This window comes from Patagioenas fasciata, chromosome W, assembly GCF_037038585.1.
Source record: "Patagioenas fasciata isolate bPatFas1 chromosome W, bPatFas1.hap1, whole genome shotgun sequence".
Taxonomy (NCBI): Eukaryota; Metazoa; Chordata; class Aves; order Columbiformes; family Columbidae; genus Patagioenas; species Patagioenas fasciata.
In genome coordinates, this window is record NC_092559.1 from 4,533,055 (window position 1) to 4,557,166 (window position 24,112).

Here is a 24,112-nt window from a genome sequence, read left to right on the forward strand (position 1 = left end):
ACCTGAACACATTCCTGTCTAACCTCATCTAGGTGTTCCTGCTCCAGCAGGGGGATTGGACTAGATGATCTTTTGAGGTCCCTTGCAATCCCTAACATTCTGTGATTCCATGATTCTGTGAAAGTGTTCTTGAATGTCTTCCAGCTCTTTTCTGCTCCCTTGTCCCTGAGGGCAGTTTCCCAGGGGTCCTGTTGACTAACTCCTTGAAGAGCTGAAGTTGGCTTTCCTAAAATTCAGGGTCCTGATTTTACTCTTTGCCTGTCCCACATCCCTCAGGACTCTGAGCTCCACGAGTGCATAATCACTACAGCCCAGGTGTCCTCCAATCTTGACATCACCAATTAGCTCACTTGCATAAGTGACCATCAGGTTTTGGTATCATGTCCCCCCGGTAGGCTGTCTGTTACCTGACTTAGGAATTTATCCTCAGTGCACTCCAGGAGTCTCTTTGATTGCCTACAGCTTGCCATGCTACTTTACCAGCAAATATCAGGGTGGTTGAAGTCCTCCAGCAGGACAAGTGCCTTGCAAGCATGATGCCTCCTGTAGCTGAAATAAGGCAGCTTCATCAATAGTCTCCCCCTGATTGGGCGGCCTGTAGTGGACACCAACCACAAGGTTTCCTTTGTTGCCTCAATCTCTGATTCTTACACATAAGCTTTCAACCTGCTTGTGGCTATTCTTCAGAGACAGCTCTTCACACTCTATCCATCTCTTGATGTAGAGGGCAACCCCTCCACCCTTCCTTGCCTGTCCCTTCTGAACAGCCTGTAGCCATTGATCGCCACACTGCAGTCATGGGATCCATCCCATCAAGTTTCAGTAATGGCCACTAGGTCATAGCCTTCTAGCAGAACGGTGGTTTCCAACTCCTCCTGCTTGTTGCCCATGCTGCATGCCTTGGTTATGAGGCACTTCAGCTGTGCTGTCATGTGTGTCACCTTCTTGGAGGAACACCCCTTAATTCCTTTAAAGTATTTTGCCAGTGTTTTCCTGTTGGTTTCTATTACCTCAGGAACCCCTGGCTCATCTCCATAAGACTTCAAGTCTTCTCCAGCATGGCCAACACGTCTCAGGGTCAGCAGCTGTCAAGGTTTAAGGCAAGGCAGCAATAAACCATGGCAGATGCTCCCTGTTACCCCCTCACCTTCCGCCACCCCTTTTCCTTTAGATCGGAAAGATGATAGCAAAGATAAAAGAGAAGGAAGAGAGACTTCAAGTTGGAAGGTTTTAAAGAGTTTAATAATGCTACTAATAAATAGAGAATATATACAAAATATACAAAACCAATCTCAAATGCTTGATGTAGAGTCAGCATTACTCCAGCAGAGGCGGAGCTGGGTGTGCAGAGCTGGCATGGCTCCAGCAGATGCAGGTCAGGCCCCCAGAAGTCATGGGCAGGACTTCACAGCAAACCGGAAACTGGTTGTAGGAATTACAGGGCCTGAGGCCTATAGATCACAGGCAGGGTCCTCTCTAGATGCCAGCCATGGTTGAAGAGAGCTTGACCCTTGTGATCACCCTCTTATATAGGGGGTATGATGATTATGGGATGGAATACTTAATTGGTCAATTTAAGTCACCTGTTCCATGCACCCCTCCTTAAACATGCCCCTCTCACAACAGAAAGTGGGAAAACTTATCAGTCTTTCTTGGTTACCATAGTAATAAATTTAAACATGAGCTTCTTCAGCATTCTGTTGGTCTCTTATCAGCACCGAGTACAGCATCCGAGGAAAAATATGTAGGCAAAAACTCAGAAAAGTACAGTCACCTAGAACTTACCTGAAAGAAAAATCACTAAAAGAGAACTGGTCTCATTTTTAACAAAACCAGGACACCAGCTGAGGGTCCTTGCTAGCAGTCTGCCCCTCTAACCTTGGCATCTCATCCAACAGCTTGTTGTGGGCAAGCCTGATATGGTCCCCCTCCCCCATCATGTCTAGTTTAAAGCTCTGTCAATGAGCCCTGCTAGCTCACAGGCAAAGACCCTCCCCCCCCAGCATATATCTGTCCAGCATATTGAACCCTCTGTTCCCCTCAGAAGGGAGTCACCTACAACTATAACCCATCTTTTCTTCCTCGTGGAGATGGTTGTAATACCAGGGGTAGGCTTTTCTGACCCTGTCAACACCTCCAGTGTAGATGGACCTTCATCCTTCTCATCCATTGACTGGCCTTCCACATCCAGAGCCTCATATCTGTTGTACAGGGGTACCTGGGAGGGCAAGGTGTGCAAGAGGGGGTTTTGTCTGCTGCCCATTCACTCCTTTATCTTGAGCTACTACTTTCAGTCTCATGCAGGGAGGATACAGGACCTCCTTGATCTTCTTTTTTTTTTTTTTTTCTGGTGGCGGTTCCTGTTCCTGTCTCAGGGAGGCCAGAGCATGGTTTCACCACTCTATCTCCTTCTCACATTCCCTGATGCTTCTTAATCTTTCTACTTTCTCTTTTAGCTCTGCCACCACACTGAGCAGATCATCCACCTGGTCGCATCTCACATAGCTGTCATCTCTACTGCCATCCCATAGCAGCGAGAGGCTCTGGCACTCCCTGCAGCCTGAGGTCTGGATGGCTGCATGTTTCTGTGGGAGCTCCATCTGGGTTTCTACATCCTTCCCAGTGAGTGCAGAGGACATACCTTTGTGCTGGGTGGATACCATAGCAAGGCTCCTTCTGGAAGGGTGATAACCATCAATTGAGCTAATCTCTTGAACTGGTAGGAAGACTACACCCTTCCTGCATGCCCTTTCACATGAACTGCCATGCCATGCCCTGTTTGCAGCACTCCTGGTCACTAGCACTCCCCAGGCTGCTTTTTGTAGGCATCAGGGGTAGTCACTGCTGCCCTGGCAACACCCAGGCCTCATCACTGTCTCCCGCAAGAGAGCTGCTGGCTCCTGGTGGGTCTCTGTGCTACCCTGGCATTTCCCTGCCTCAGAAAAATCCTCACTGTGCCAAGATCTGCTGCTCCACCATGGATCGAGTCAGCTCTGGAGCAGCTTCCTTCGGCAACTGACTGGTGGTGTCGGTTACACCGTGTAACCTTTGCTCACTGCAAAGATTTTTTTTAATTTAATGGTCACAGGTTGGTTGGTTTGGTTTGAGGGGAGAGGCAGGGGGTGGAAGGGGGTCCGAGTGGGTTGGGGGGTGTTTTGTTTTTTTTTTGTTGTTGTTGTTTGGGGTTGGTTTGTTTTTAAATACACATGCCAGTGTTACAACCCAACCTATTTTAGCATGAGTAGCCAAACTTAGTGTGAATGGTCAGGCTTGCTGGAATTCCAGGCTGCATATCATTATCCTATCTTGACCTGGTTGCTTGGTTACAGGGGCCTTGAAGACCAATACCAGGAGACAGAGAGGAAACACTGTCAGCAGAGGCTGCAAACCACCTAGATAAGAACAGCAAAAAAGCTGCCTGGAGGACAGAGAAAGAGAATCCAATAAGAAACTAAAAAGCCCTCAGACCCAGAGTTACCATTATACTGAAAGGCACATGGACAGCATGTGAAGGATGCGTGAAGAGGGGGTGCATCGATTGTGAAGGTTTAAAAAAGCTCAAGCCTCTTCTGTCCCAGGGTCCCTTCCCTTGAGAGGCACTCAGTCCAGACTGTTTCTTTGCTGTACCTTACAATTTACTTTTTATTTTGTCTTTTGATTAAATTATTTTTTTAAGCACAGATGTCTGAGACTATGCTACAGGGAAACCTAGGATCAAGAATATTTCTTTAACACACTGAAGATTCTGTGGTCCAGATTTCTAACATATCTTGGCTTTTTCACTTTTTTTTCATTGCTAACTCAAAAACATAATTCTGTTCCAGGCTCCACAAATAATCCTTATAAATTTCAATATCTATAGAGACAGCTATAACAAATGTTTTTTATAATATTTCCCCCCCTTTATTTTCTGGATTTCAATCACAAAAGCTATCTGGAAAGCATGTTAGAAAAATATTAATATCAGAACACTGCTGCAACAAGGTTCTGAAAAGAAGTCTTGATACAAAGTGTTTTCTGAAGGTTAAGCTAATAATGCAATTCACTGGGGAAGTGATGAAGAGGAAAAATTCTCTTATAAGGAGACCACCTCTGCTGAAAACACATCAGTGCTGCATCTGTGTCAAGGGAGATAATTAAGATCCAAAAGATCTAAAATTCTACAAGGTTTCACAGAGACTGAGTCCTCTCATTTTATGAAGTGTGCCTCCTAAACTTCCCCAGTAAGTTTCATAAGAAGTCTTTCTTAAAGCAGCAAAATCCTATTCTGTTTTAATTTCTTTTTTCTGCCAACCTTTTCTGATGCTGAACTGAAGCAGAGTCATAGTCTTCTTCCTAGGGTTACAAAGCATCAATGCAAAAAAACAAGTCCTACATGTCTGATTTAAGGTTACTATAATCTAGTTTCTTTACGAAAGCAAGAAAACTCAAACAATAAATGAAGATCTGAATAGTATTCAGATGTTTCTGACATTTTTGTTTTCCTTTGTAGGGAAACAGTAACATCCATCTCCCAACAGAACAACCACCAACCAAAAATATAAGAATGACCTATTCTGAAAGCTACCCTGTAAGGGTCTAAATTTTCTCAGGGTGGTGGTGGAGCCAACAACAAAAGAAATAAATAACCTATCAAAATCAGATGTTCTGGAATAATTGTGTAGATCACATTTAAATAAGGCTCTGTATGTTTTATCTCAAAGGCCTTATCTACACTGCAGGATATAACGATGCCTAAGAAACACTCATGTGTACTGGCCTCCAAGACCACTCCAGAACATCCAGAAGCAAACAGTATTATAGCAGGACTTTCAAGACCTAATGCAGACAGTTTGTATCTCCCTGCTTTCAAAAAAATCATTCTGTAAAAATTCAGTTGTTGGTAAATAAAGCTTTTCCATATTTAACTGCTCAAAAATCCTCTTATAGCCACATTTGAAGGTTTATTGCTACAAATGCAATTTTAAAGGCTTCTCTGAAACACAGATTTCAACTGGGCATAACGCAATAGCATGACTGGGACTAAGAATCTGATTACAGACCACACTGGTCTCCTAGTGTGCTGAAAAACATTTGTAAGCTGTATGAGTACTTGGCATACTGGAGTATGTACCCAAGGCAAAAGACCTGTTGCACCCTGCAAACCAGCTTCAGATTTCAACTGTACTGCAAACTGAAACTGATCTATGAAGACCAGTCGCAGCCTTGTTCAGAACTGTGAGAAAAAGAAGCCATACTTTATCTTTGCACAAAAGTCTATTTAAACAGGCAACAGAAAGGTACCAACTTAACACTTTCTTGGACAACACATTTCATAAGAGTAAGTAACTTTAGTCTGATAAAACAAAACAAAACAACAAAAAAAACCAAAACCAAACAAAACAAAAAACCAAACACCAATAACATATGCATTAAAGAGAGAGAAGTTTCAGAGAATAAAATCAGAAAACACAGCATACCCACTCATGCTCCTGGCATCACCACACAAGTGTGGTTTCTCGGAGATCTTTTGCACACGTGTGGATGGGTTTCTGTTAGATGGAGATTTGTTACTGAACTAGCCAGGCCCAAAGGAATCTCAAGGCCACTTCGAAAAGCTGAAAACAGGACCTGCTGTGGGAGTGAGGCATTTCTACAATAACAGGGCCTCAACAAGACGCAAATCAATGGACCTATCAGCAGTGAGATTCCAGTGCGTGGACAGCTCGTGAACATAGATGATACCCAATTAATGAATGCATGCTTGGAGCGTGGACGCATGATCAAAGAATAGTTGCATATATAAGGAGGCTTGTTTCTGTAATAAATGGCTTTGCGTGATTCACATTGAATCGGAATGCTGAGTCCTTTATCATTCCAACAAATGGTGACCCCGATGTGATACTCTAAACGGTGTCTCACTACGATCAGGGAAAAGCCTGGAGTGGCCCAGCCGGAGGCAGTTCAGCTGGACTGAAGATCGGACAAAGGCGTACGGACGCCCCGGGGATAAATTCGTTGACAGATCACCGGAAAAGGTGAGCGACTGGGGGTAGGAGGAGGGAAGAGTAAAGTTATGGAGCAAAACGTATTTTCTGAAGAACAAGCCGTAGTTAAGCTCCTCCTGCATATTCTCTCTGTGAGAGGACTTAAATAGGAAGAAAGTCACATACGTAGACTGTTAATTTGGTGTAGAATTAATGGCTACTCGGGAGAAAACGAGAAGGCTTTTAAACGTGAACTTTGGGATGATATAGGGCAGAAATTATGGGATAAGGTCAGCAATGGAGAAAAAGAAGCTAAATCATTAGTAACTACATGGAAGCTTATAATTACTACCTTAAAAGATCTTAAGGCTGAACGGTCTGCTGCTGTTGGAGTTTTTGTAGCATTGCAGCCTGATAAGAATCCTGAAAGTTTCTGTGAAGTTACCCGGTTTGTGTCTTTGATACCCTCCCTATTCCATCCCCTGTTGTACCTTCGGCACCCTCAATGGTTCAGCAGTCTGGGGCGGGGGGAGGAAAAATGCCAAGCGGGTGTCCTCTTACACTATTACCCAACCCTGATGAGAACAGCAAGTCCAAAGGATTGGAATCAGACAACTTGCCCAAAGAACCTGTGAAAGCCGAGAATGCTAAAGTAAACAAGCGTACTATCAGTCCTTTTACCTATTTGTATCTGCCTTTACCGTCTTTTAACCCTCCAACTTCCACTGTGGGGGACTACGGTGGGTCCATGGATTCCCTGACGGAGGGCATGGGAACAGAAATTAGCCTTGAAGATATGAAGGCCTACCCGTGAGAAAGATGGAAGTAAAGGAGTATCCAGAGATATTAAGGATGTACCCGTGAGAGAGAAGGGAGTAGAAGAGTAACACTGATGATAGCAAAATTAGCCAATGAGATGTTACTGCTGTAACTTGCAACCAATAGTGATGAGACACATGAATTGGTAAAACTGTATAAAAATGCACTTGTGGCAATAAATGGCATCTACTACTTTCATCCTGGAAGAACTTGGTCCATGTCGTTTGTCCGTCTCAACCACGACATATGGTGACCCCGACGTGATCCTGCCTGAAGAGAATCTCGCATGAAGAGGAGACAGCGTGAAGCTGTGACAGCCAAAGAAGAGCTGTGGAGATGGAGCCCGGTACAGCTGATAGAGCAGCCGAGGAGAGCTGCTGAAGATCCGGATCGTTGAAAAGACACCTCGCTAAGGAGTAGGTGAGCTACCGGGAACAGGAGGGGGTGGAACTTATCTAAAGAAGAGGGTATTATATTATCTACATGAAAGTTGCTTCTGAAGAAGCAGGGTATTAGCCCTCTGGAACTGACTTTACGAAGGAAGGACTGTGTTACTATGGGGCAAAGCACTAGTGAAAGATGCAAAGAAACAACTGAACTGTTGACAACATGTCACTTGTTGCTAGAGACTTTGAGAGGATTAAAAGAGCAATGGAAACATGCAGAGACAGCGGGGAGGGATGGTCTTCCTGGCTCTCCTGGGCCAGATTCGGAGGAAAAGGCGAGATTAAGTACTACTCCGACCCCCCCTGTTACTAAAGGTTCGTCAACACCGCCCAAGTCCATGTTATCTGATACGGATAAGGATCCGCGACACTTTCTTGGAAAGTTAAAAGGAATAGAGGAGGAGTGTATGTATGTGTGGCCCCGAGATCAGATAAAAGCTATGAAAGACTCACATGAAAAAAACAGCGTTGGGTTATATACGATCTCGGGAGGGGCCCCCGGAGCACCGGTCAGAGCAGTGTGTTCAACCGATTGCTACGCTGTCATCAATCACGGCTCAAACGTCTGCTCCACCATCATCAATCGCGGTTCCACCGTCTGCGTCACCGCCATTAATCACAGTTCAACTTTCTGCCCCGCCGCTATCAGTCACAGAAGGAAAAAGTGGACATTTTTTTTTCCTATCCCCACTTGCCTGGAGATTTAGGTGGGGAGGATCCTCCCGTGGTGAGCCAGGCAGAGCCAAATAACGTAATTCCTATAAATTTAGGTCCCCCCAGCCTGCCCCCGCCCCCCTCCCACGCTGCTGCAGAGCAAATTCCTGAGGGTGGGGGTAGAGTTTCAGAGTGTAAACCGAACTTACCAAAAAGCTGGGATTTACCCCCCAACTCTTGGAAGAGACACTAATTGACATACCACAATTACAGGCACGATAAATTCCTGAAATCCTGAGGCAGTCAACAGACCTCGCGTATCAAGCTATGATAAAGGTGCCTGAAACTGACAAAGCAGCCAAATCATTTGCAACTATTAATCAGGGTCCCAATGAGAATTCATTGCAATTTTATTGACCATCTTCAAGAGGCCATCAATAAGCAGGTTGAAAACTTAGAAGCTAAGGAAGCACTAGTGTTGAAATTCGCAGTAGAGAATGCTAATGTTTGCTATCAACATGTTATCCGCGAGTTTTACAGTACATATTATGTGTTTCTGTGTATTGACTCTCTGAAAATTAAGCAGCTTGTCAAGAATGTGAGTTAATTGTTTTACTGGTCATTGTTAGAATTTTGTGGTATAAGTGCGCCGTAAAACCTTCTCCCCACTTTTCCCACTTGCGCTGCAAGCAGCCCTGTGCTTTCCCCCCTCCCTCCCTCTTCTCATAGTTTCTACTTACGAGATGGGGTCAGGAATGACTGTTTTCAGTCGTGTTCATAAGAAATCGGTATTGGGAGGTGTTTTAGAACATAGGAAAGCACTTGGAAATATGAGGAAGGAAGGTCTTGTGAAATATTGTAATTAATGGTGGCTGCTGTGTAAGTTTGATGATTGGGAAAAGTGTCCAGAGAATAGAACCTTGAAGTATAACACTTTGTTGTTTCTAAAGTGAGAAGAGCAGGACAAAAATACAACTATACAAGACATCATTGAATCATTTCAGACAGTTTTACAGCTGGAACGGTTTGAACTTCAACAAGATGAGAGAGAGTTAACTGATAACACACAGGTCACAGTAAACTTGCTGAAGTCTGCAAGATGCTTTCTTCATTAACCTGTTTTCTTTGTGGGTATCTGTTTAAGCAAGTTGCAGTTTTAGTAGGCTTTGTTGTGTGGTCCAGTGATTTCACAGACTGTTAAATAATGAGAATGAGACTCAAAATGTGCATTTTGTGATAATACAGAAGATCATGAGTAATTTTGTTCTTTCCTGCGTGAATGTGATGGTAAAATTTTGTGTGTAGTAGCTGTTATTTTTCTTTCTAGCATGCTAGCTTTATTCCGGCATTCAGACTTGCACGACTCTGTGATGGGCTGTGTTTCATCACTGTGTACTAAATTTGGCTCTTGTGTATACACACCAATTAAAGAACCCTGTTTTTGGGATAACAGTTGTAGCCCACCAGATGAGACACTGATAAAAGCCTTGCCCGGTCCAGCTTGCTGCAGCGGCGGGAGGCGGGTGCTGATGGGGCTCCAGCGCACACTGACCTGTTTTGTCAGGGAGACCCAGCAGCACTGCCTCCTGGCTGAGCAGTAAGTGGTTCAAAGGTGCAATGCAAAATATTGAGATACTGTCTTGAATAAGTGTAACTGTGATCTATCTGCATATTTGAACTTGGTATTTGGTTTTCATATCTGAGCTCAGTATTTTAATTTGCATATTTATATTTGGTACCAAAAGAATTTTGTTTGGGGAGATAATTACAAAATGGGAACCGGTTCCACTGCTGAAATTCCACCTTGCTCCCCCTTAGGATGCATCCTTCCGCATTAGAGTAATTGCTTATATTGTTATCTAGTAATTTTGAGACCAGAAAATAATTTAAATTGTTAAACTCTGCTTTGCATTGAAAAAAAAAAAAAAAAACAAACAAAACACTTAAATGGTATGATGGATGTGAACTTGGTATTGTATGAAGTTGTATTTAAAAGTTACTAGAATATGAACTGATTTGGATGTAAGAAAATGGAATAATGGATTGATGTTTAATATGCTGGTTTTTGACATCTGTAAAGTGTGAAAAGTAAATGGAGCTGAGGAATGTAACTATTGCTGAGCTACTTGGAATTGCATATGAAGTGTATTGTGGTTGGAATGAAATGGGAAAACAAAAAAGCAAAATATCCCAGGCCTGTGTCGAGCTGCGAGGAGTTTGCCAGAGCCTCCTACTTCATATCAGCGATTACTCCAGCTGCGTGGCCTTGGTACATCTGAACTGCAGCAAAAAAAAAAAAAAAAAAAAAAAAAAAAGAAGGAAAAACCTGTTTTCCCGCTGCTAAGCGGAGAAAGGGGGGCTTTACTCCCCCCGCTCTGTCTTTTATTTTCCCTGGAGTATTGTCACCCATCCTTGTTGTGGCGCTGTGTTGCTTCTCGGCTTTGAATCAGGGGTTGCTGGTGCTGTTTCTTTTTGCTTCTGTCTTGTTTCCTAGGTTTTGGCACATCTGAGGAAAGAGCTCATCATTTTACCTCCTTGCTGAAGTCAGTCTTTTCACACTGGTCAGCTTTCGGGAGTCAGAGCGCTCAGTGCTTCTCTGGGTCAGACTGGTACTGATTTGGGTGTGGAGTGGAGCCAGGCTGGTTTGATGTGGAGTTCAAACTGATTTGTTTTCATGCTGAGCTGGACGTCTTGCCATCTCAGATGGGGGTGAGAGGGAGGTTTTATTCCCCCTCGCGCCCCTCCCCTAAGCAATGTTACTGCTAGAGACCTGTAATACTGCATGAAGGAGTCTGAGGGTGAAATTTAAAGGCATCACCAGTGGATCCATAGTTCTAGTGAAGCTGGGAAATTAAACAAAAATATTACATATATATATATATATATGTATATATATAGACTCATTCTGTGGTAACTGGTTGTAAGAGACTTCTTAGTAAATTCACTGTGATAGTTTTTGAGGTCATGGGAGAGAATCAAAGAAAGGCTGTTTTCTGAGACTAATAGAATGCCAAATTTGGAACAAAGTTTTAATACATGAATTCTTGTATTTGCCAGAAAGCCCTGTACCTCTCTTCGGTCAAGATCTGTTAAGTAAATTGTAAGCTGAAATAACGTTTTCTGAGAATTCTGTTTAGTTGCATGTCCTACAAGAAGCTGCTTAGATGGTGCAGATCTACTTGTGTAAGTGAGAAATCTCCAAGGAAATTTCGAATGCTGTATTTCCACTAATATTAAGAGCCAATGTTTCGATAAAGCAAACACTGCACTGATAGATCTGAAACAGGACTTCGATCTGGTAAGGGAAAACAATATCCAATAAATACGACAGCCAAAATGGAGTTAGAGATTTTGAGGAATAAATTTATGACAACCTTACAGGCTGACTGCATTCGATTGGACTTGCAGATTTGTCTGTTTATAGCTACAACATAGAAAACACCTGTGGCTCTTGTGGGACAGTATGATGAGATTGCTAACAGACTGATATACTGATTGTTACTCTGATCAAGAAAAGCAGGGAATGAATTTAAGTCTCAATAGGCCATGATCCTTTTGTCCTACATGTACCATTTGTGAAGTTTAATTTTTATTTTTTTTTATTTGCAATCTATGTCTTTGTAAATTGCACTAACTGATTTTCTTAACAGCACAGCTTTTGGCATACATAAATGTAAAATGTAAATTGCTCAGAACCTGCAATTCTTTAACATCAGGTCATAGGCCATACTTGTATCTGGTCTGATTCTACATACTTGCACAGTTTTTGTTGATGGTTCTGGGAAGTCTCATAAAGCTGTAGTGGTTTGGTGTGAAGATAACAATCGGCATCATTCTGTAAAAATTATTGAAGGTTCAACCCAATTAGTAGAACTTGGCGCAGCTTTTCATTACTTAGAGTTTTTTAAGGAGGAACCTCTAAATTTGATTTGTGATTCTGAGTACGTAGTCAAGGTCCAACATACGTATCTGATTCTGAACTGTGTTTTCGGTTTTTTTTTTTTCCTTTTTTAAACAAAAAGGGGGGAGAAGTAGGGAAAACACCACAAAACCAATTGTTAAAAGCATTGTATGTGATGAAACACTTTGCAAGTATGACCCAAAAACATGCTGAGTCAGAAAGAACCTACATTAGTTGTGGTCAAATCACTAGTTAATGGTCAATGGAAAAGGCCGCATCAATTGATAACCTGGGGGAGAGGCTATGCTTGTGTCCTTACAGATCAAGGGCCACAATGGTTGCCAGCATGAAATGTGAAATCTGTGTTATCTTCCTGACAATGATTGCTGCATCTGCTGCGCTTTGGATGCCTGCACAGACAAAGACTAATGTGGATTACTTTAGCCAACATGACTGGCCAGGACTCTACATGCCTAGCTATGGCATCTCTGGAAAACCTGTTCCACACATGCTTGGTTGGCATCTCCCTTGATAACTACAGCAGCATCACACGACTGTTTCAAAATAGTGGTTGATCCAGAAGCATTGCAACAAACTGTAATAATACCAGCATGGCAGTTTGGATTAATTGCCTCCTGGAAGCAGATATTGAACCACAGGAACTGGAATTGCTGGCATCTATGCCCATGGACGCTTGTATCAACCTGGTTTGTGAAAAGTGTCAGAACAATATACGAGAACATGAATGGATAAACTGCAAAATGTTAGTGCTACCCTTGGTGTCTATAGAAATGAAACTTGATGGTGTAATGCCTCGCAGAAGAATCCAAGGGGTGTCATTGATCATGTGGGACAGCGACCCCAAAAACCTCCTGTATGGTGTATTCTTGATCTGTGGAGATAGAGCCTGACCAGGAGTTCCTTCTAATGCTGTTGGAGGACTATTAACTCTCTTAATGCCCAATGTATCTATGATAATAGATCACAGAAGAGCAAGACGAGAAAAATACTTTTTGCATGTATATGAGTCAAATGTGATGATAATGTAGACTTTTGGGGATCAGGGTTAAGGGTTTTAGAACCTCATGTATCTGGTGTTGGCACAGCTAAAGCTTTAAATACTTTAGAAAAATTAGGATGCTGGTTAGTTAAGCAAACTAACAGAACTTCTAAGGCTTTAAGTGGACTTTTGTTAGATGTAGATTCTGTAAGACATGCCACATGGCAGAGTAGAGCCGCGATAGACTTCTTGTTATTAGCATTGCTTAGTGGTTGGGGGTTTTCTGGATGGTTGCTATCAGTAGTGAAAACGGGACTGATTGTTTTGATGATTGTTGTGGTTGTGTTACTAATGTTGCCACGCATGATTTCTCTGCTGCAAAGGGCCCTGCAGTGGACGATGAAGGCAATTTTTTTTAGCACAAAAACAAGAAGGGAGAATTGTGGGGGACTACGGTGGGTCCATGGATTCCCTGACGGAGGGCATGGGAACAGAAATTAGCCTTGAAGATATGAAGGCCTACCCATGAGAAAGATGGAAGTAAAGGAGTATCCGGAGATATTAAGGATGTACCTGTGAGAGAGAAGGGAGTAGAAGAGTAACACTGATGGTAGCAAAATTAGCCAATGAGATGTTACTGCTGTAACTTGTAACCAATAGTGATGAGACACATGAATTGGTAAAGCTGTATAAAAATGCACTTGTGGCAATAAATGGCATCTACTACTTTCATCCTGGAAGAACTTGGTCCGTGTCGTTTGTCCGTCTCAACCACGACATTCCACGAGAGAGCAGGAGTCGCTGGATAAAAACTGGACAAAAGAACTGTCTGAAAGATTAGATCAGCTATTAGCGAGTGAATCCAACAGTCGGCAATGCGGTCATGCTGATCGTGATGGGAAAGGGGGTGCACCTGGGGACTCAGGTTATACGAATAATTATGATGCTAGAAAGTATCGGCAAGAATGTGCACTGTTCCGAACCCCCCTGTTACTAATGATTCTCCAGCACCGTTCAAGTCCGTGTTATCTGATGACTCAGAAGAGGATGAGGGTCTGCAGCATTTTTTTGAAAAGTTAAAGGAGTATGTGTACGAGTTGCCCCGAGATCAGATAAAAACCATGAAAGATTCAAGCAAAATTAGACCTATGCAATGTAACAGCTATAGATCATTTAGGACGGAACGATGGGGATTCGTTGAAAAGGGCGGGTATCCCCCAACTCTTGGAAGAGACACTAATTGACACACCACAATTAGAGGTGCGATTAATTTCTGAAATCCTGAGGCAGTCAGCAGACCTTGCATACCAAGCTATGATAAAGGTGCCTGAAACGGACAAAGCAGCCAAATTATTTACAACTATTAATCAGGGTCCCAATGAGAATTACATGCAATTTATTGACCATCTTCAAGAGGCCATCAATAAGCAGGTTGAAAACTTAGAAGCTAAGGAAGCACTGGTGTTGAAATTAGCAGTAGAGAATGCTAATGTTTGCTATCAACATATTATTTGCGAGTTCTATATTATGTGCTCCTGTGTATTGCCCCTCTGAAAATCAAGCAGTTTGTCAGGAATGTGAGTTAATTGTTTTACAAGTGCGCCGTAAAAGCTTCTCCCCACTTTTCCCACTCAAGCTGCAAGCAGCCCTATGCTTCCCTCCCTCCCTCTTCTCGAGGTTTTTACTTGCAAGATGGGGTCAGGATTGACTGTTTTCAGTTGTCTTCCTAAGAAATCGGTATTGGGAGGTGTTTTAAAACATAGGAAAGCACTCAGAATTATGAGGAAGGAAGGTCTTGTTAAATATTGAAATCAGCATTGGCTGCTGTATAAGTTAAATGATTGGGAAAAGTGTCCAGAGAATAGAATCTTGAAGTATAACATTTGGTTGTGATTAATATTGTTTTTAAGGCGAGAAGAGCAGGACAAAATAAATCTCTACAAGAGATCATTAAATCATTTCAGACAGTTTTACAGGCAGGGCAGTTTGAACTTCAACGAGCTGAGAGAGAATTGACTGATAACACACAGGTCAGAAAACTTGTTGAAGTCTGCAAGATGTTTTCCTCATTAACCTGTTTTCTTTGCGGGTATCTGTTTAAGCATGTTGCAGTTTTAGTAGGTCTTTGTTATATGGTACAATAAGTTCACAGACTGTTAAATCATGAGAATCCATTGCCTCAAAATATGCATTTTGTGATAATACAGAAGATTGTGAGTAATTAAGTTCTTTACTGCGTGAATGTGATGGTAAAATTTTGTGTGTAGTAGCTGTTATTTTTCTTTCTAGCATGCTAGCTTTATTCCGGTATCCAGACTTGCGCAACTCTGTGATAGGCAGTGTCTCATCTTGGTGTACTAAATTTGGCTCTTTTGTATGCACACCAAGTAAAGAATCCTGCTTTTGGGATAACAGTTGTAGCACACCAGATGAAACACTAATCAAAGCCTTGCCCAGTCCAGCTTGCTGTGACAGCAGGGGGGGCGGGTGCCAATGGGGCTCCAGCGCGCACTGACCTGTTTTGTCAGGGAGACCCAGCGGTACCTCTGCCTGGCTGAGCAGTAAGCGGTTCAAAGGTGCAATGCTAAAATTGAGATATTGTCTTGAATAAGTGTAACTGTGATCCACCTGCATATTTGAACTTGGTATTTGGTTTTCATAGCTGAGCTCAGTATTTTAATTTGTGTATGTATATATTTGATACCAAAAGAATTTTGTTTGGGGAGATAATTACAAAATGAGAACCAGTTCCGCTGCTAAAATACCACCTTGCTCCCCCCTGGGATGCATCCTTATACATTAGAGTTACTGCTCATATTGTTATCTAATAATTTTGAGACCAGAAAATAATTTAAGTTGTTAAACTTTGATTTGCATTTAATTTATGTGCTAGTTGGAGGTATGGGAAAGAAAACTAAATGCTATGAATTGGAATGCTGAGTCCTTTATCGTTCCAACACACATGGGCTTGGAGGATGCCTCCCTCCTACCTATTTAATAGCCTCTGTGTATTCTCAGTTGAGAAAACTCAAAAAGCACTGAAAGTTTTGCAAACGGCAAACTGAGGAGCACTTGTTTAACAATGACAGCAATTCTCTATTCTCAACGTGGGAATTCAGATCTCTAGACAAATCAGGACCATACCAATATTCAAAACTTCAGGAGTTTTTATCGTCAGACTTCGATGACAAAATATCACTGAAGCAGACAGCAAAGCTGCACTAAAGCCACCCTCTTCTACACAGAAGTGGCAAATCCATACCCAGGCCTTGATTTAGTAACAATTCTTAGTACATAAACTAATTCCCTTACACAGGTTGTGTATTTATTTTCTATATATTTTTAATATATTATTTTCAGTTCTTGTTGACTGTTTCACCCTACCTAATGATAATTTTCCAAGTCATTTTCATATGCACCTTTAACTTTATGATATTTAAGTCTTTAGCTTCAGGAAGAAACCATATCTCATTTAGTAAAATTAGAAACCTGCAATTCAGTCATCCTATTTTCCTCAAGATGTAAGCAAAAGGGAAAATACTGTATGTACAAGTAAATTTAAAAACCCAGCAACATAGAAAAAATGCTTGGCAATAGTAATGAAATTGAATAAAAGGGGTCTTTGAGAACTGAAAGCCACCTACAGCAGTCTTTAAGAAACAAGTCTTACAAGGAAAGGGTTTTAAATCTCATTAAGTCAAAGTTTCTTCAGCAAGTTTTTGACACTAATTTTACATCAATACAGCACACAGTTGCAACATAAAACATAAACTCAGCTGGTCTCTTTAAGATTTGATAACTAAATACAAATTACTTAAGAGTAAAATGAGTGGATAAAAAAAATACCACCTCTTTTCTCACCTCCACATAACTTATATTTGTTTACTGATTTTATTCATCAAATAGGTGCTTTCAATTTTTAGATTTAAGTTTCAATGGAAAGCCTTCCAGAGAGCAGAACAATATATAGTTGTACAATCAAGTCAAATTTAAAATTTTCTTGTAAGAAAATAGGTAAATACAAACAGTCACCAGTAACAAGCATCTCTGACTCACTGAAAGATGATTCATGTAAATGGTTTTTCAATAAAAAGAAATATTGCTTTCAGTGCCAATGAAGCCTCATTGACAGGCATCTAAAATCAGGATAATGATCATATGGAAACAACTTCTTCAGTGCCAAGAGTTCCAATGCCATCGACACTGAATCTGAAAGTGGACTACTCACAGTTCACACAGGACTCTTTGGAAAATAACAATTAAGTAGCCAGATACATCATCCCCACTCCCCATGAACCTTCTTTTTTTTCATTCAAGTCAGCAGTAGAGTGCTGCGCAAATAATTATAGTGGAAGAGTGTTATCAAAGGATTTTCCTATAAGGTTGAAATGAGCACCTGATCAAATTCACCACTTCTACAAACCTCTTGGATTGCTCTGACAGAGCAAAATATCAGAGGATTAGGAAGAAAGAAAAAAAAATCCAAAGCTAACATATAATGCTCAGTCTTCCAAGAATGGGAAAAAATATTTCAAAAATAAATTATCAAGAGCAATGTTCCAAAATGGTCCATGTCTTTGACCAAGTTAATTCACAAATATCAGAATGAGATTTATTTCCTTTCAATCAATAAAAAGTAGTTTTGTTGTTAAAAAGTCTGAGTATTTAATACAATCAGATTTTATGGATTAGACTTTCGTAGATTAAGGGGAAAAGTAGAAGGCTGACAAACATGACTGACTTGGAAAAGGCAAAGGATAATTTATACTTTTATTTGGAAAGACCATAATGCTGGATTAGAATAAAGGGGAGTTTATATGGTTTATAAAGTGTGCGCATGCACATATACATACATTACTCTATATATTCTGTTTACTGTTGAGAATCAACAGAACAAGTTCATATCCATCAGAAATAAACATGCCAAACAAAGGCAATGGGATTACAAATATTACAGTAAATCTCTTAACTTGAATGCCCTTTTTTAATATACACGAGATGATGCATACAGAAGAGAACACATCACTCCGCTCTGCAAACTCATGCTTGACTAAGTAAAAAACAGTTTGTGTGTATGCTCAATATTTGCAATACAGAATTAGAGAGAAAACACATTACAATTCTACACAATGCAACCTGTAACTTTACTTCACCACATTGCTTTATCTATAAAAAAGTCAGGATAATACTATTTTAATATTACGCTATATATTATTATTATAACAAGAACTGTTGGCTTTATTGTTTTAACTGTGTGCTTCTCTACAAAGGTTAGCAAATTGGGTTCCAATCTCAATGAAAACTTTTACTTAACTTAGGTAACACAAATATTCTGAAACAACTGAAAGCTATCATGTCACCTTCCTCTTATTCATCAGCATGAAATAAATTTAAAAGAGCATATTAATATTCGTCATTCAGTAGCCAATATCCATGAAACCTGAAAATCACTAATTCAGTTTAATGAATTATGTTTTTCAGTTAGAAACCAGACTGAGAAGTGAGCTTCCTGCTGTTCCATGAAGGTAACAAAAACTCATGTTCTAGAATACATTGGAAGTTTGGATTGCTCACAGAAATGTTTTTAAAACTAAGGCTGGGACGGCATGAATTTTTGTCTGATGTTGACTCTAATGTAAAAAGCAAACTTCCTTTTTAATTGAATTAATAGAAAGAATTATTTTTTTTTCAAAAACACTAAGCCTTAAATCATTAAGTACAAAAGGAAAAAAATAGGAGCAAATGATTTTTAACAAATTGCAAACACCTATTGTAGCATCTTTTTGCTTGGCAGACCTTTGCTACCCGTGCACTTGTCAATGAAATCCTGTTTTCTGAACTTACCATAATATTATTAAAATATATTTTCAGAGTCAATAGGAAGCTTGTTTTTACTGTTTCACAAGAAGGGCATTAGATTAAATACTTAATTTTTTTCCAAGGTAATAATTTGAAAGTTAGGTCAAATGTCCAGAAGTATTTGGCAAATAAATTAATATTTCTAAAAGTTATTCATAAAAATTGTATTAGGTTGGTGCAAAAGGAATTGTGGTTTTTGCATTGTTGAAATTTGCCGCTTGATATTGAAATACATTCTTAAATAAATGTGGTTATGTTATATATCATTTTAATGCACTTTTCTCACTTTGTTTTTTTGCTACTGATTTATTACTTGCTGTTTATTTTATATTTATTTTCGACTATGGAAATGATGTTAGACAAAAAGCAAATTCAAGTAATTTTCTTATTTGAGTTCAAAATGGGTCGTAAAGCAGCGGAGACAACTCACAACATCAACGCATTTGGCCCAGGAATTGCTAATGAACATACAGTGCAGCTGAGGTTCAAGAAGTTTTGCAAAGGAGACAAGAGCCTTGAAGATAAGGAGTGTAGTGGCTGGCCGTCAAAGTTGACAACGACCAAATGAGAGCAATCATGAATCCTCTTACAACTACCCGAGAAGTTGCCAAAGAACTCCACATCAACCATTCTATGATCATTCCACATTTGAAGCAAATTGGAAAGGTGAAAAAGCTTGACAAGAGGGTGCTTCATGTGCTGACCAAAAATAAAAAAAAATTGTTGTTTTGAAATGCTGTCTTCTCTTATTCTATGCAACAATGATGAACCATTTCTCGATTGGATTGTGACGTGCTACAAAAAGTGGATTTTACACAACAACTGGCAACAACCAGCTCAGTGGTTGGACCAAGAAGAACCTCCAAAGCACTTTCCAAACCAAACTTGCACTAAAAAAGCTCATGGTCACTGTTTGGTGGTCTGCTGCCAGTCTGATCCACTACAGTTTTCTGAATCCTGGCAAAACCATTCCATCTGAGAAGGATGCTCAGCAAATCGATGAGATGCACCGAAAACTGTAACGCCTGCAGCCAGCATTGGTCAACAGAAAGGGCCCAATTCTTCTCCACGACAACACCTGACTGCACATCACACAACCAACGCTTCAAAAGTTGAACGAATTGGGCCACGAAGTTTTGCCTCATCTGCCATATTCATCTGATCTCTTGCCAACCGACTACCACTTCTTCATCTTGACAAGTTTTTGCAGGGAAAATGCTTCTACAACCAGCAGGATGCAGAAAATGTTTTCCAAGAGTTTGTAGAATCCCGAAGGACGGATTTTTACACTACAGGAATAAAAAAACCTCATTTCTCATTGGCAAAAATGTGGTTATTGTAATGGTTCCTATTTTGATTAACAAAGATGTATTTGAGCCTAGTTATAATGATTTAAAATTCACAGTCTGAAACTGCAATTACTTTTGCATCAACCTAATAAATAAAACCAAGAGTAAAATAAGTAATCACAATCCTACATCCGATCTCTGAAAACTAAGTTAATCATTTAGAACTGACGTTTACTTCATTATAACCTTGACATTTCCAAGTCAAACCCTGCTATGGTATGGGATTTTAATATTTTATGTGTATACACAGACTGGTAAAATTTTATACATAGGCACAAACATTACTTGCATACGAATGCTAAGAAAATTTCTATTTGCCTTAAAACCTGCTATATAACTTAGTGAAAAATAAGAGCAACAGCTATAACAAAAAAAATATATATTAAATCAGGAGAAAACAACTGCATTAAGTGTACTGTGGAACAAGTCCAAAGTAAAAATCTAAAAAACTGTACAAAAATCACAATAAATCTGTTAAAGAGTTTTTAAAACTTGGTAAGGTTGTTATATCTTCACATGAATTGATGCCTCCCACATACTACTTTATATACATATTTTTATATATATATATATCACATTTAATTTTTCTGAACGGTCCTCATTCAAATCTAGGCAAGTATAATCTAGTAACAGAAAAAAATGGACAAACACCAACTTTTTTGGTATTTCAGACTTTAAAAAAAAATTGGAATTTTATTCCTCTGTCTTCTTTGTATTAAAACTGAAGTATGGATGTGAATGGTTCCCGCTGGCCCTTTCTGCTATTCCTATTTAATTTGAATAAATGGTTTGAAGGGGCATGTTTGTCACTCACTTCCTAACACAATATATGTGTTAAGAAAAAAAAATTTTTTTCCTCCTCTGTTCTGTTGGCCACTATCTGCTTGGGAAACAGACTGAGGTTCATAAAATAGCAATACTATCTAACATCTGAGCTGATCCCTTGCATGCAGCTTAAATAATGAGGACAGCTAAAATTTAGATAAATGTGTAATGTCTGTTATTAACTGCAAGTGTCTTATCGGGGGCATTTCTGAGGACAGGGCAGGAACTGTTTCTCTGTTAACAGCTATGTTGGATTCTGTTTGAACGGCTCTTTCTCAAAGGAGAAATGAGCCCTTTGAACAAAGAGTTGGTCCCATCCACACACATCACCCAGGCAGTGCAGCCTAGCTAACAGCCGAGCAGGGATCAGGCCTGGGGTGCTCTCACCCAATCCCCCACCACTTGGAATGAGTCCGATCGATCGAAGAGAAAGGCGGGCCACAGAAAAGAGTTTTTCGGAGAGAGGGGTCAAGGACAACAGAAAGAGCTTTTTCAAATACGTGGCAGATAAAACTAAAACCAGAAGAAATGTAGGCCCACTGATGAATGAGGTGGGTGCCCTGATAACAGAAGATACAGAGAAGGCAGAGTTACTGAATGCCTTCTTTGTCCCTGTCTACGCTGCTGGAGGCCGTCCTGAGGAGCCCCATACCACTGAGGCCCCAGAGGAAGTCAGGACAATGGAGGAGTTTGCCTCGGTTGATGAGGACTGGGTTAGGGAGCAATTAGGCAATCTGGACATCCATAAATCCATGGGTCCAGATGGGATGCACCTGCGGGTGCTGAGGGAGCTGGCTGAGGTCATTGCTGGACCACTCTCCATCATCTTTGCCAAGTCTTGGGAAACGGGAAAGGTGCCTGAGGAAAGCAAATGTCACTCCAGTCTTCAAAAAGGGCATGAAGGAGGACCTGAGTAACTATAGACCGGTCAGCCTCACCTCCATCCCTGGGAAAGTCATGGAACAACTTATCCTTGGTGCCATCTCAAGGCATATCAAGGATAAGAGGGTCATTAGGGGCAGTCAACATGGTTTCACCAAGGGGAAGTAGTGCTTGACCAACCTCATCGCCTTTCATGAGGACATAACGAGGTGGATAAATCATGGCACAGCAGTGGATGTGGTCTGTCTTGACTTGAGTAAAGCATTTGACCCAGTCTCCCACAGCATCCTCACAGCTAAATTGAGGAAGTGTGGTCTGGACGATCGGGTAGTGAGGTGGACTGCGAATTAGTTGAAGGAAAGAAGCCAGAGAGTTGTGGTCAATGGGGCAGGGTCCAATTGGAGGCCTGGATCTAGCGGAGTGCCTCAAGGGTCAGTATTGGGCCCAGTATTATTCAATATATTCATCAGTGATTTGGATGAGGGAATACAGTGTACTATCAGAAAATTTGGTGATGACACCAAGCTGGGAGGAGTGGCTGACACGCCAGAAGGCTGTGCTGCCATCCGTCCAGTGAGACCTGGACAGGCTGGAGAGTTGGGCAGGGAAAAATTTAATTAAATATAACAAGGGCAAGTGTAGAGTCTTGCATCTGGGCAGGAACAATCCCATGTTCCAATCTAAGTTGGGGAATGACCTATGAGAGAGCAGTGTAGGGGAAAGGGACCTGGGGGTCCTGGTGGACAGCAAGATGACCATGAGCCAGCACTGTGCCCTCGTGGCCAGGAAGGCCAATGGCATCCTGGGGTGTATTAGAAGGGGGTGGTTAGTAGGTCCAGAGAGGTTCTCCTTCCCCTCTACTCTGCCCTGGTGAGACCACACCTGGAATATTGTGTCCAGTTCTGGGCCCCTCAGTTCAAGAAGGACAGGGAACTGCTGGAGAGAGTCCAGCGCAGGACAACAAAGATGATTAAGGGAGTGGAGCATCTCCCTTATGAGGAAAGGCTGAGGGAGCTGGGTCTCTTTAGTTTGGAGGAGACTGAGGGGTGACCTCATTAATGTTTACAAATATGTAAAGGGTGAGTGTCAAGAGGATGGAGCCAGGCTCTTCTCGGTGACAGCCAATGGCAGGACAAGGGGTAATGGGTTCAAATTGGAACACAAGAGGTTCCACTTAAATTTGAGAAGAAACTTCTTCTCAGTAAGGGTATCAGAACACTAGAAGCCCTTCTCTGGAGACATTCAAAACCCGCCTGGACACATTCCTGTATAACCTCATCTAAGTGTTCCTGCTCCGGCAGGGGGATTGGACTAGATGATCTTTTGAGGTCCCTTTCAATTCCTAACATTCTGTGATTCTGTGAAAAGAGGGGAAACGAGACCTGCACCAGAAAGCACTTCGGGGCAGCCTAGGAGTATGCTTTTCACCAGGCCTTAGGCTGTCATTCAGTGCCGGCAGCCCCTACCGGGTAGCCACGAGAACACAAAACCCGCCGCGTTTCCACAGGCCACTCCGGAAATGCCGCGGCTGCTCCCCTCGTCCGAACCGGCGCCACCATCTTATGTCCGGGCGAAGCCCCTTTCCCCTAATGCTCCTGCCCCGCGTATAAAACAGTAAGACCACGTGACCCTCCCTATGTAGGAGATTCTGATGCCCACACTTAAGATGGCACATAGGGCCTTCTGCCTCTTTCTTCCATTCTCTCGACTCCTCTAGGTCTCTTCCTCATCCCAAGTCTCTATCGTTCCAGAGGCCGGCGCAGACCCTACTTACTCCGGGGGATAGAGGCGCAGCTCCTCGATATCTCCCAGGAATCCGAAGAGAGTCCGCATCTGCTCACTGGTCACTGCCGAGGACAGGTTCGTAACCTGGATGACAGACGTGGGACCCAGGGGGAAGCCGAGCGGCACCCCAATCCCTCCACTGTTCATCATGGCGGAGCCTGCACGACTGCTCCGCTCGCGGTGGTGCCACACACAGCTGGAGAGGCAAGCCTGACGACAGAGAGGAGCGCGCGGCGCCTGCCAGAGCGTCCTAACACGCGGGCGGTCTAGCGGCAAACTCAACTGCTCTCTGGAGATGTTTCTAGGTGAGCAGCCGTCCTTTTTGTATCGGCTGGGGCTCACGGGGGAACAGGCGCCCGAGCTCCGTGCAGACGGGACTCCGAGCTCCGCTACGAGGACACCCCTGCAAGAGGGGAGGGGAAAAAAACCCTCTCTCCGGTTTCTCAAGGAGCCAGCTAGGCCGCCGGGACCAGGGCGGAGCCGCGTCTCCCCCTCCCCCAGCCTCCCCTCACGCACACGCTACTTGCCCCAGGCTGCCAGGGGACCGGACTGCAGATCCTGGTGGGAGGAGTCGCAGGAAGGAGCAGCCCCGACGACCGCATAGCGGAGGAAGCGAGCACGATGTC

At 42.0% G+C, this 24,112-nt stretch overlaps 1 protein-coding gene across 2 annotated transcripts in view; it reads right to left on the minus strand.

Annotated features, from left to right (window-relative positions):
* Positions 1 to 23,731, minus strand: part of LOC136114632 (uncharacterized) — a 66,829-nt gene extending 43,098 nt beyond the window's left edge. For both annotated transcript variants that reach the window (XM_065860048.1, XM_065860047.1), the window contains exon 1: positions 23,476 to 23,731. In XM_065860048.1, the coding sequence (XP_065716120.1) occupies positions 23,476 to 23,636 (161 nt within the window). In that variant the 5' untranslated portion in view covers positions 23,637 to 23,731. The remainder of the gene's footprint in view (positions 1 to 23,475) is intronic.
* Positions 23,732 to 24,112: the final 381 nt, after the last annotated feature.